This window comes from Anser anser (assembly GCF_964211835.1).
Source record: "Anser anser genome assembly, chromosome: 2".
Classification (NCBI taxonomy): domain Eukaryota; kingdom Metazoa; phylum Chordata; class Aves; order Anseriformes; family Anatidae; genus Anser; species Anser anser.
The window spans coordinates 95309900-95323886 of NC_139721.1; the positions used below are offsets into that span (position 1 = coordinate 95309900).

The window sequence follows — 13987 nt, forward strand, 5'->3', positions numbered from 1 at the left end:
GATGATTCAGTAGTGCACTACATACTAAGAAACTTGCCTTTTCTATTTTTAGTGTTGTTAGTTATATTCCTTTTTAGTAGGGTTAAAACCTTTTCCCCCTTTGCAATTGAGGTACCAAACAACACAAAAGATAGGCAGCAGGACAATTTACTATCCTTTCCTCACAGATAAACAGTGTTCATTAACATTTTTAGCATTTGCTTGACAGGAAAATTGTCATCACTTTTTTAAACATTATTCTGTAGCTTTCAACATTTTATTCAGTTTTATAAACCACTAAGTATGTCCATTTTCTAGGAACTGAAAATATTTTATTGATTAAGTTGGTATTCCCAGTTACATACATGTGCAGTTATAATGTAATGGTTATTGTTTAAAATGTTGATTTATCAGTAATACCTTGTAGAAATAAGCCATTTCAAACAGTTGTGGAAAGATTGTTCTTCTTTGTCTCTAGTACTATATAACTGAAAGTGTCCTTATATGTTGTGTAATGGTCTATTACAGGTGTATGTAACCATACCATAAATATACTATATATTCCCTGAAATATGTTCTTTGTTTCAGTACGGTAGTTACTTAATAAATTAAAATATTATATTTTGGGGAAAAACAAACAAAAACAACAAACAGAAAAAAAAAAACACAAAAGACAAACATTTGCTAGGGTTTGCCACAAATCCATGAAATTATTCCAGAAATTCAATTTTAAGGCTGCAGTGTATTTTTTTTTCCAAACAAAACAGGGAACATTTTTTTTTTTTTTAACTGAGAACCCAGAAACAAACATCAACTTGGTGATGAAATCCGTATCTTTTCTAAATGATCTGGCTCAGGTACCCATAGCAAAACCAGCTGTGCAGCACAAAGCTCAACACGAAAAATCCCATCCAAGAAGCAGGGTAATTAAGCCCATGACAAACACGTGTCTGCCACAGCCAGCCCAGTGTAGCCTCTCTAGCTGCTGCACAACACAGTGCATTTACAATTATCCGTGGACATTCAATGAGTAGCCATACACTTCAAAAATATGATTTAATCTCTCAGCTCACCTAGCTGCATGGGAAGGTGTTTCTTATGATAATTCAGAAACTTGCTTGTTGGCCCATCTTTAAAGCAGAGTCAGGAGGAAAACAAAAAGTGCAAATTATTTGCATATGGGCTTTTTAAAATGTACATGGTTCTGCTGCGCTCTCTGAAATCCCATACATAGTAATCTTTTGGTTGCGTTTGAATGTAAGTGACTGTTTTTTGAGGCATGTAAGCAGTCTCCTTGCCTAGTGAAAAGGTGGGTTCAACCACCCTTTGGCTCCCCTTTCCCAGGACAACCTGGCAGGGTTCGTCCCCACGGCACCCCCTCTCCTGCCAGGGCTGGGCTCAGGGAAGGAGTTCCCTGCCAGAGCCAGAGGTCTGCGAGGTCCAATGGCTTTCCTCAGCTGGAAAACAATGTGAGATGATGTGGAAAAAGATGCAGAAAATCTGATAAGAAATAATTGTGACCTCGGGGAAAAAAAATTCTTCTTTCCTGTAGGCTGTGCAAGGTTGGCTGGCTTCCTGACCCGCAGAATGTCTGTGTCTAGTTTCTTACCCAAATACTGATTATTCTTATGGCAATAGAAATGTCTACACCTTTCATTAAAATAACTAAGCTGTATATCTTCTGTCAAACTTTGAGTTAGAGAATTCCTTTCAGAGAGTTAGCAAGAAATTTAACAAAACCACCAACCTTTTACTTGCTAAGGAATTTGGCAATTCTACTTTTATGCATTTTTTTTTTAAGCACAGTCATGATTTGAATATATCAGATTGATATCAGAAGTTAGCTTTGCCCTCATGGTAGTACACATAATGAACATACGCATATTGAGTAAGGAGTGCAAAACTGTACAATCCTGAACACGGGCATGCACACACACACAACCTGTTTTTTCAGTAATATGAGAAACTGAAATTTTGTTGTGCTGTCTCATCTAGGGGAAAAAAAAAAAAGAGATGCCCTCTAGCTGTCTGAGAATATATGTGATCGGAGCTTTTAACATAGCATTCTTTGTATGTGGACTTGTCATCATCTGGGTATTAGTAAATACTTTCTGGCCTGGCTTTTTGTGTTTAAAACTATTCCCTCATCCATTTATCTTTCATCTTCTGCTCTGTGGAATGTTCTTGTCACCAAAATACAGGGTTACAATGTAAGGAATGTTAATATCTGAATTAAATTGTCAGACAAGGTGAACTGTTTAGTGTGATGGACTGCAACTGGGGATATCCTATTTTGCTGTGTTAACATTTTGCTATGCAGTCTTAAAAATAGCAATTTGTCTTCAAATTAAAATAGTTATTAACTCTAAACTCATAATACTTCATATGTAAGCTAATGCATGAGTGGTAGGGTGTGCCTAAGTAAATGTGAAGATGAGAGTTATTAAATAATGAAGTCTGTAAATGGGGAGAACTTGTTTAAATTGTGTATAGAAAACAATATCCAGAAACATTCCAGATGTACCTATAAGAAGGCCTAATTATAAGTTTCATGTGTGTCTTATATAGATATATATGTACACATAGTATAAAACTCTCATTTTGTGCAATATTAAATAAACCCTTCTAAAGATACAGTGTTTCTAAGTTAATTAGCTATATATTATTATCATAGTGGATCTTAAATTAGTTTCCATGGCTCTTCATTAGCTTAATCATGACTCACTGTGTTTTCACTGCACCTGCGTATAAGAAGTAAAAATAAATGAAAATTCTTGCAATAATATCCTCCTTTTGTAAGTAGAATGGAAAGCTGGTTCTGTGTAACTCATGTGATTTTTTATTATTTACTTTTTTTTTAGTATCACTGCCTAGTCTTCAACTAGATGTATATTAAGTATGCTGGAGCCTTACACCTACAGCCTGGGAATAGACTAGCTAATGCTAGGGTGGATTTACAATATATAGGTTACCCTGGATGATTTAGGCATGAATAATCTCTTTAACGAAACAGAGGTTACTCTTATTTTTTTAGGTTATTTTTACTTTATTTTCCGTACTCTTAGGAATGAAAGTCAAAAGCTCACTTTTTTTTTTTCTCATTTCTGAGGAGCACTGGCTATTACCAGTCTGAATTTAACCCAGTAGATGTCACTGTGAGTCCTCTGTGGTGATGATGAGCAGTGGACAATAGCTGAAGCAAGACTGAAATCAGTCAAGTAAAGACTGTGAAAGGACTTGAAAAGACAGGGAGACTATAAGTTTGGATATAGATGCTAACATTGTTTCACCCAGCAGTATTTTGTTTACCCTTACTTTTTTAAATTTGTTTGAATGGTTGTGGAACGGTCCATTGCAAGAGTAATTCAATAGGCAAAAAGCACATCTAAGGTTGTATTTGTTTAGAAAAACACAGAATGTGTTAATAACATACAGACCTTACTTTTAAGTTAATGGTTATATGATACCATACTCAAAATATTTCTGCCTTTATTGCCATATTATATATATATTTCTTAAATTTGATGGAGGAGAGAGAGAACAGATACATTGTTACTAAATGTTTTTATACAGATTTTATATTAATCCGTAACTGAAGATGCTTACACAATTTGAGTTGATAAGCACTGCTTTGAATTACTCACGTGCTAAGAGCCTATAAATTTAGTACAGAGAGAATCAATGATGGAAATAGGCAGTAGACAGCAGATACTTAGTAAAATGTCTTTAATCTGTATAAGCAGATCTAATAGTGACACCTATAGTTAGTCTAAGTACCCGTTTCCATTTGCTTAGAAACTCATAAAACTTAAGCAATCTGGAGTTATATTTTCAGGGCTTCATGGCAATGAAAGAACACGAACAAACATTTTTCTTTTCATTTTTTTTTGGAAAATCTGCCTAAATATGATCAAGTTATAAGCCATCAGACTTTATCATTGGATTTGGGGCAGAAACCACTAAGCCTATAGGACCAGGGCCTGATAAAACAGATCATGTAATGGACTAATAGGTCATAATATGTCAATTAAAATTACAAACTCTAAGTTTAGATTCTGAAGAACATTTCTACTGGTATTCTGCAATATAATAATAACTAGATGACCATTGTTAAAATCATGTACAATAAGGATTCATGTAGGAAAACCTTTGAAATAAAGAACTTTAAAGTACATAGAGAAAACCCTATATCAGGTACTTAATTCATAGCATTGCGAAAAAAGTAGCACATAGACTTATCAGCCACAGGCAGTTTGCTAATGGACATATTAGGATGCCGATAACTCCAGCTGATTCTATTGTGCTGAAGAACTTTAAGGGTTTTTCTTTCTTGCTTTGGGGTAAAATATTATAACAGAGCCTTAGCCAATTAGCTCATCAACACCGTAAACAAAATACCTACCTGATTAAAAATCTGAGGACTTAAGGACAAAATAAATGAAGCAATAAGATTTCTGGGTATGATTTTTATGTGTTTACATCACTACATAGGATTAAAAAAAAATAATTGTATTAAATATGATTATAGCTGGAATGCTAGCAAAATCCTTGATCAAAAATTGTGTCAGCCTTTCTAGTACACCTTTGTTTCCAGCTGTTACTAATTTTTTGAAGCATTTATGTCTATAGTCGAAAGTACCAAGTTTTCCTGTGAAGTCCAGAAAGAAAAGGGCTTAAAAGAAGAGATTGCAGCGGTTGACAGAGGATGAGAGACATTTCTTACTCTTCCATAAACACTCTATCAAAAATTGAGGCTGTCTTGAACAGTCTTTCTGCTAAGATGATAAGAGTTACAAATTTGAAAGAGAAGTAGCTTTCATAAAACAGAACAGCTTTTGGGTGTTTTTCAGACATGAGAATTACAGGTTGGGTTCATGTAGGACTTTGGATATGCATTTTCAGTAATGTTTGCAAGCTTCCTAAGCAAAGGTTGGAAATGAGAGAAGTGCAGCACAGCTAGGAAAGTGCTCCAGGAGCCCCACTGGGAGCTTGCTTTGCTGATAGCAGATGCCTTGCTGAATGATATGTGCAGAGTGACTTGAAGAGGCTTTGGATCAGGCATGTGTTGAAGGAAAAGAGCCTTCCCTATTACGTGTGAAACTTTTTTCCTTTCTTTTTTTTTCTTTCCTCTTAACTGAGAATTTTCACAGCACAAGCCATTTCCTTATATGCTAGTGGATTTGAATTTATGACTTACCCTTCACTCTAAAATATCCCACACTGATTTACAACCTCAAACAAAGTTGAACACAGAAGCAGTTCTGTTCCCTTTGGAAATTGAGTCATTTCTAGTTACATATATCAGCTACATAAGCATATGGTTGTAATTGTTCATAGTTTAAGATAGGAAGCAAAGAATTATTTTTTTCCCAATTAAAAGTGCAAGGCGATCTGTAGTAGGCTGAGCACAGTTACCAAAATGGAACTGGGCCAGAACTCCATGGTTAACAAGACGGTGCTTGGGAAAGAGTCTTTCGCTGTAATGAGTGGTCACAGCTTCGATACCTTCTTCGGGTAGACCCATAACCTGCCTGGTTCCGCTGCCACCCCAAACTCCAGAATCAGGTCCTCCCACAATTCCACCTATGCACAGTGAAGCTTAAAGGGATCGCTTGCAGAAAAGTTTGGGCACCTCTTGTTTCAGCAGACACACACGGGTATAGAAGGAAGAGCAGTCCATTTTGCATTGCCAGAGAAAGAAAACACAGATTTGGGTTTTCTTGGTTGTTTTTTTGTTTGTTTGTTTTTCATGTGATGTTTCCAAAACAGTGTGGGAGTAAGGGAACCACATTCATCGCTGTCACCTCACCCACAGTGCAGGCTCTGGCCCCAGGTAACCACACTTAAATAGAAGCTGGCAAACTCATAAAGGGTGGAGGTAAACAGGGAAACAATAGAGGGAAATGATATCCCACAGAGTACTGCCTTTAAGGAATCTGTGTCCCATGCATGGTTCCCCTTTTCCCTTTCCATGTTTTTTTTCTAGAAGGCACATGCAGAAAAAGATCTACATAAGCAATGTTTTGTAGTAAATCCTGTAGTGCTTTTAAATGTTGATTTTAAAAGGGTAGTTTCATATTATAAATCAGGGAATGTTTGAGCATGTATTTTCCCTTTAAAAATGTGGCATCAGTCTAGTCACTTCAGGTCGTTTCTTTTGCCAATGGAGAGAGTCGTTCATGATGGAAGTCAACTTCAGAAAATTCACAAGAAATCACAAGAAAATGTGATTCATGGAGAGAGAGGGAGAGAAAAGAAAAGAAGCAGTAGGATTTCCCAGAGGAAATATAGGTATGTGATGTTGGTAAAGAGAAGAGTACCCTACAATGAGATCAAAATAGAGAGGAAGTCCAGTCTGAAACCCAAGACTTTGTAACGCTCCATGCATTATTTTAGAAGTTGCAAGAAATGCATAGGTCACCCTTTAGATGTAACACATGGAGAAATTTTCAACATCTGTTGCAGAGGCACTGAGTTCCATTCAGAACTCAAACATATGTGGAGGTTCTAACATTTTAGATTTGTTTGCTTTGCAAATTACTGTTGAAGAAATGTATGAGAAAGAGAAATGACAGAAATACAGAGAAAAAACTGTTGAACAACTCTATGTGGTTTTGCTAATAACATCTTTAACAATCCTACTCCCAATATTTTGGGAATGGACTTTTCTGAATTAATTTTTCCACTAAAATGTATTTTGTTCTCTAACAGCTTGTCTGTAAATGAGAATTTTAAATGAAGACTATATAAAATCCTAAAAAATATTTTTGTTAGCACCATTCCAATGACCTAGAGGATTTAGCATATTTTTAATACCATTTCAGTTTCATGCCTGCTGTAGTAAATGTAGAAAATATATAGTTTCCATATTTAGTTAATTTACAAATTACTGTGTAGGCAAAGAGGGGCAAAGTCACTCAGAGGGATTTTTTCAAAGAAGCTATTAGTCTTGTTCCTAATTGCACTGCTCATTTGAAAGGCTTATAATGGTAGGTAGCTTATTGGGAGGTAGCTCAATTAAACCCATTTGTTTTACCTGGAGCTCAAGATACTTATTTTGGTTTTGATAGCATAGCAGCCTAATGTATTTGTCGTACCTTCTCCTTCGTGTAAAAGTCTCATTTTTTTCAGGGTCATTCATTCTGATGGTAAGCTGCTGTGCAGATTTCCCTAGAAGAGGACATCTGAAATTTTAGCTAACCAGCTGCCACTGATTTTGCAGAGCCAAATGATTTTTATGCTGGTATTTTTGGGGGGAGCTTAGCAGACAGACCTTTAATCAAATACAAAATATTAGTGCATCCAAAGCATTTTGTCTTTTATAAAATGTGATCCCAGACAGTCTGGCTTGGAATCAGATACAGCAGATGAGATTTTGTCTCTTTACTAGAGAAGATTCTTTCTATCCAAGATATGATATAAAAGGAGGTAAAAAGCTGCAGTAGACCTGTATTTTGTAGAAAAATGTACCAATAGACAGCAGAAAGTATTTGATCCAGTTTGGCTTTAAGACGTGAATGAATGTGAGTATTTTTCTTATGAATAAAATTTCATGTGTTAGTAAGTTTTTATAGGATCATGGCTTTCTTGCCTCCTAGGACATCTTTGGTGACTTGCTCATAATCCTTTCAAAACATGAGCAAAGTGAAGAAATCTGGTAAGGTCTAATTTTGATCTCTTTTGCCTGTTAATGAGACAGATTCCTGACTAACAGCCTCCAGTCTTTCTGTTTGTATCTTTCAAAAATTTTTGCAGCAGTGATTCGTATTAGGTACAAGGACACCCACTTATGAGTCAGAACCAGCTAGAGAATATCCCACTGTGAAGGTTGGCAGACGAGCTTCGTATGTCGTCGCTAGGAACCTAATGAAGCAGGAATCTGCTTGCTTCTCCTCAAGCGAAAGAGTGAAGGGTGACTTCGAGCAAACGGCTATAAATGGCTTAAAACAGCCAAATCCAAAAGGTTGAAAACAACACAAAAACAGAAGATGAAAGATTATGTAACTGTAGAATTAAATACGTACACTGAAAATCGAAGTGAAAATCTTCTTGGTTGTTTTGATGCAATGGGAAGTGACTGAAAAATGCACATGCCTTAAGTTTTTTTGGTGTTTCTAATTACTCCCTTCTACCTCTTTCCTAATCTGTCTGCGACCTTCATTGGCTTAACTTCTAATTCTCACTTTTGCAGGTGAGAAACAAAGATTTGGCTGTGACCGGTCAGGGTTTGATGCAGAGGAGTCTGATGGTGCAGATGAAGATGAAAATGACAACGAAGATGATGATGAAGACAGCCAAGCCGAATCAGTCCTATCCACAACCCCCTCAGTGACAGCCAGCCCCCAGCATCACCCCTCTCGACACGGCCTGCAGGATGCCACAAGTGCTGATGAAGATACCAGACTGCCGGACTGCTTTGCTGGGGTTCACACAGACTCAATGGATAGCCTACCGAAAGCACTGCTGACGAAGATGACTGTCCTTAGCACAGTGCAGTCAATTAGCAGGACCTCCAGGTCGCCAGCAGAGTTCTCCCACCAGGAAGCACATGAGGGTAAAGCCCAGGAGAGAGGAGCAGGTCCCCACAATGCTAGTGCTGCGCTGGCAGATGTTGCTCCTACATCTCCAGGTCACCAGATGTCTGTGGATTACCCTGATCCAGAAGCAGCTATGGGCCACTCCTTAATATCAACTGCAGTTCTTACAAAGGTAGGAGTGTCCAACTCGGGGGGAGAGAATGGGATTTTAAAGATCATTTTGGAGACTTTTCAGAGATCAAAATGTTTGCCTTTCCCTGTATTCTTAGAGTTGTTGGCTGATGCTTTAAAAGAGTTGAAAGGAATTGAAGTACAGGCTGTAGAAACAATAGTGTCGTGGGAGCACTGGTTTTTAAAATTCTGTAATTTTGATACAAAGGATTAATTGGAACATGGTCATTTCAGCTGAAGTCTGGAACTGGTAGATTGTGTTACTAATGAGAAGGGATATAACAGATATGTGGAATGAACATATGGTTGTGGTTATGAAGTTTTCAGTGGAAAGTGATAGAATTCAGATGTCATTTCACTTTGAAATATGACAATAGAATCATTGGTAACTCCTAAGGGAAATTAATCTAGTCCCAGAGGTTTTTGCCTTATCACTGTAAAAAAAAAATTGTGCAGTTGCTTATCTCTCCTCCAAATATGGTTAAGCAGTAGAATTAGAAAGGATCACCATATGTTCGAGGAAGCTAGGAGATTGCCCTTGCACAATAGCAAAAGGAGAGACAAGCACAGATCCGAGATCTGAGATCCCGATGCTATCAGTTTTCCCCAAACTGAAAGAATGTTTTGGTAAGAAAAGAATTGATTGCCCGTGCCTATTCTAGACATACAGCTCTTCAGAGCATGATGAAAGATGAGGTCAGTCTATGTGCAAGACTGCAGGTGTATTCAGTAATGTTTGCAACCAGTGCTGGAAAGCACAGAGGGAAACCAAAGGAAACTGGCAGGTATTAGGCATTTTACAATTCAACAATATTTTAATGGACTTTAACGGGGACACTATAAATCATACACTTGATTGACTCTAATGATATCTCTTGAAAGTTTTGAATTTTTACTGCAACCATGAAGGCAGTAGGGCTTCCCAGAGTAATGTTCAGAAAAATGTGATGCAAAATATTCAATGGTTTAAAATACAGGAGTAATTACTGCATTCTCTGTGATGAATTTAGCATTTACAAGCAGTATATGCATGCAGTTACAGAAAAATAAGCAGCAGGAAATTTTCAAAAGCATAAACAGTAAGTAAAAATTTCATTATGGTTTAAGTAGTTAGTAGCTTGTTTGTTCTTTGAAAATCTCTTCTACTGAATTTATTTAAAAAATAAGAGAATGAACTGTGGACAAGGAAAAAAAGTAAAAATTATTGCTGCATTTCATTGTTTGACACATGTTCATTCCTACTGGTAAGAACTGTGAGTCCATGTAGTAAGTTTGAGTTGGAGCGATTTTTAAGTAGGACAGGGAATAAAATGTAATGGTCTCTGGTCACTGCAGCCAGCTTCCACAAAAGGTAGGAACATAATATTTGTGTTTTGTATTTTCAGTTGTTGCCAATAGATACCAAAAAGACATTTGATTGATTTTATTCTCTTGTCAGATAGAACCACTGAAGGCTTAAGAAAATGTTCACACGAATAAAAGTGTTAAAAGGCCTTTTTTAATATAGCTGTAATGATTCTCCACATTAACATATAGAAGGCATGTATATGCATATACAAGGCAGTAATTCCTTACCAGTCAACCACCTCCTTTCCTAGACCAAATGAAAGTGGTATCTGTGGGTCGGATATTTAATCTACACTCTGCTCCTGTTGTGTGTATTTGTGGATCCAACCTCTTGCCATTGAGACAAGGGGTCAAGAAAGTTCAGGGAGGCTGTATGTTCCCTCAAAAACATCTGTACCAGCTTAATGAGGATTTCTTGTGAGATGTCATACAGTACTTAATCCTGAGATAGATTTTGACCTCCTTCTGACATGTGTCTTCCCATTTAGACTGTATGACACTGCATGGTCAATAGATTGTGTTCTCCTTTAACCAATACATTTCCTACTAGCAGTTTTCAAAAGCATTTCTGTTAGTATTTTGTTTTTGTGCCTGCTCTAGAGTGTTCTTCAGAGTTTGGTCAAAGCCACAGAATTACAGTTTAGGACTATATAAACCAAATTAAGATTGCACTACTCTTTATGTATTGCAATAGGCCTACAGCTAAAAGATATTGCAAGACTGCAATTGCAGTTTAAGACTTCTTGTGTTAGGTGTTTTTAGGAAAGGAGTTGCCAGCCTTGGTCAGTAACAGGGGCTGTATGAGAAGAAAAGGGAGCGTATAATACGATTATTGGTCCAGGTCTGTGCATGAAATCAAGGCAAGCTGGGGCAGCTATGGGATGTGGATCCTTCATCTCACTCCAGTATTCATCAGTCACATCAGCCTCGATGGATGCTGCAGTTGTCATCCTTCTCTTGTAATTTCTTATCACCTATTTTCTGGTTTAGAATAATACATGGATAAATGTGCTGTGATGCTGTCCCTGCCTTCCAGAGGCTGCAGTGCCCCCAGTAAAGGATCTTGGTGCATCAAAAATGCCACCCTATTTAACTGTCTTGCCTGAGGTGTTTTCCACAATAAACAGCTCTCCAATGCCTTCTCCCTCCTTTAAAAAAAAAAAAGGGAAAAAAAAAGAAGAGAAAGAAAAAAAAAAAAGCGAAACATGTACAGAGGATATTCAGCAATGTTCTTGAGTACTGGTGCTCAAGAGAAATGAGCCAGGGTAATCACAAGAGGAAAATTCAATTAGTGGGTGAGGAAGGAATTGAAAAAAGAAAGGAAGGAAATTAGTTCATTGTTCAAGCTGGGCAGCATTTACTCTGAACCAGTTTCTTGTTGTTTTTTTTCTAAAAGGGAGTGCGAGAGGGTGGGCAGCATGCCTAGCTACCTCACATTTCCATGTAACTGTAGGGGTAGTGGTGGCCAACCTGTTAACGCGTCTCTCTTGTCCTCTCCCAGAACACGCCCTCCACCAGCTCCCCCTCATCACCCACAGACCGGGGCGTGCAGACCACAGTGGCATCGCCCTACGCTGAAATCCCAGAAGAGAAGCCACCCAGGTGCCCGCCACGTGCTGCCGAGTTGAGGGCTCCCCAGACCCACCTCTTCAGCCACCTCCCGCTGCATTCGCAGCAGCAAGCCAAGGCGCCCTACAGCATGGTACCGGTAGGGGGGCTTCAGGTGGTCCCTGCTGGCCTGGCCACCTACTCCACCTTCGTGCCAATTCAGGCAGGGCCAGTACAGCTCACCATTCCCGCTGTCGGTGTAATCCACAGAACTACAAGCACCCTCGGCGAGGCGGGTTGCGCTACTTCTAGCACTGCCACGAATCCCGTCGGGGTTGCTGAAGTGAACAGCGTCGTGCCATGTATTCCCATCGGACAGATCAACGTGCCAGGCATCCAGGGTCTCAGCACGCCCAGCTTGCAGCCTCTTCCACCCCTCAGCATGGAGACGGTGAACGTCTTAGGCCTGACAAATACGAACATAGCCCCCCAGATGCGCCCTCCAGGAATTACTCTGAATGCTGTGGGCCTCCAGGTTTTGGCCGCCAGCGCTTCCCCGCAGGGCAACCCCAGCCCTCAGGCACACATCCCGGGCTTGCAGATACTGAACATCGCCTTGCCTGCCCTCATCCCCTCCGTCAGTCCGGTCAGCGCAGACGGGCAGGGAGCCTCTGAAATACCAGCCACAGGCAGCAAAGCCGGTGACGTTCCGCAAGAGCCGGCTCCTGCCAGCTTCCCCAACATCAGCCAGGTGGCCAGGGCTGCTTCTCCTCAGGTGGTCCCCAGTGGCCAGTGGTACAGCGGGAAGAGCCTTGCAGAGCCTGCCTCTGCGAGTGACTACGAAAGACTCAACAGGCCAGGGAAAGCAGATGCTGAAAAGACTGACCTCGCAAACCATGTCAAGCCAAAGTGCAACATCTCTTCGGTTCAGGTCAGAAGGGCTTCCCCGGCAGAGCCCTGCTTAAAGGTGAATTCTGACGTTTTGAGCAAGTCCCCGGTCCATCAAACTGTCTCTCCGGATAGACAGGTACACAGGCCGACAGCATTGCCCCGGAGGCAAAATACAGTGCAGTTTAGTGATGGCAGCAGTGACGATGAGGATAGACTTGTAATAGCAACCTAGTTTTTGTTTTCCATTATTATTATTTTTATAACACTTACAGGTTTCTTTGCAAACCTTCCTTTCCTTAAAGCACATTTTTCTGACACAAACTCATTACTAATCTTTGTGCAATCATGAACTCTTGACCAATAATTGTTGTTTCTTGTCAGCTCCAGCCATTTTTGTACATGTTGTATAGACAATTGTGCCTTTTTGGAGTTTTATGTTTAGAAACTTGTACAGATTGTTGAATATATATATATAAAATATATATATATAAAATATGTATATTAAAACCAGGTAGTTGCTTGTGTTTAGTAAGTAAACATCTTATGTCAGATAAATAAAGGATTAAATTATATGTTGCACTGTTAAATGTAAATTTTTATGGCTGTGGGACAAAGTTTCTGTGTACAGATCTAGTATGTAAAACTCCATATTTATTGTATCCATATTAGTCTTGGAAAAGGGTCTGTCCATCTTGTGTAAGACGGTAGCTTTACACTTCAAAGAGAAATACAGTATCTGTGTTATGAAATATGACAGTAAAATTTTGTTTACTGACTTTACCATTGCTTACGTTGTACCTTCTTGATGCAGCCTAGTAGGTGGAGAGGCGCTCGATTCGTTCATTTTAGTATCGTTCCAATTGCTTGCAGCTTGAAAGGATTTGGCGATGGTATATGCCCACATGATTTCATCTGCCATAAGAGAAAGAGTACGTTCTTCAGGCATTTGGAGGAAAACCTTCCATTTCAAAACATCCGGCAATGATGAATTGGGGAGGGAATCTCTCAACTTTTTGTACAGTGAGCATCCATCTGCCCCGTTTTTTCTTCTTCATAACTGAAATTTAAAAACTTCCCTGAGGGAAAATAGCAAGAGGGTCAAGATGAAATATTTTTCATTTGTAATCTTGAACTATAAAGCCATTTTTTATTGAAATTAAAATATTGTTAAGCAAGAAAATAATAATTTTGTGTGTTCTTAATTGCAAAACCTGCCAAGGTGTTGGTTAAAATGCCACTTGCTGTAGTAAGGATTTTGCATTACGAATTACTATCAGCTTCTGATAAGACTTCATTTCACGTAGTCTTCATTTACAGCTAGACAAAGTTAATAGTTCCCTAAATATGGCTTTGTCTTACTCATTCGGGAAAAAAAAAATGAAATAGAGCTTTTACGCATACTATTAATGTGCCCTTATATCAACAAACTCATTATTATGGGCATACAAGGCATGGATGGATCCCAGAATAATGCAGCTGGAATTCTGTTTGCACACAGAGAATACAATTTGAAG

General features: G+C 38.8%; 2 protein-coding genes across 8 annotated transcripts in view; one reads left to right on the forward strand and one right to left on the reverse strand.

The window, feature by feature from the left end:
• The window catches only part of HIVEP1 (HIVEP zinc finger 1), a 123827-nt gene that overhangs the window by 102218 nt on the left and 7622 nt on the right, over positions 1-13987 (forward strand). For 4 of the 6 annotated variants that reach the window (XM_083824336.1, XM_083824335.1, XM_083824337.1 and 1 more), the window contains 2 exons: positions 8171-8688; positions 11536-13653. In XM_083824336.1, coding sequence (XP_083680462.1) covers positions 8171-8688; positions 11536-12705 — 1688 coding nt within the window. In that variant the 3' untranslated portion in view covers positions 12706-13653. Of the gene's footprint in view, positions 1-8170; positions 8689-11535; positions 13654-13987 lie in introns of those variants that run through there. The other 2 variants (XM_083824339.1, XM_083824340.1) reach the window with 1 other exon arrangement.
• LOC310894363 (uncharacterized protein) overlaps positions 13373-13987 on the reverse strand; it is a gene marked incomplete at its 5' end in the record, with an annotated part of 32397 nt that continues 31782 nt past the window's right edge. For both annotated transcript variants that reach the window (XR_014579849.1, XM_083824349.1), the window contains one exon: positions 13373-13549. Coding sequence is in view for 1 of the 2 variants with exons in the window: in XM_083824349.1 (XP_083680475.1) it covers positions 13479-13549 (71 nt within the window). The remainder of the gene's footprint in view (positions 13550-13987) is intronic.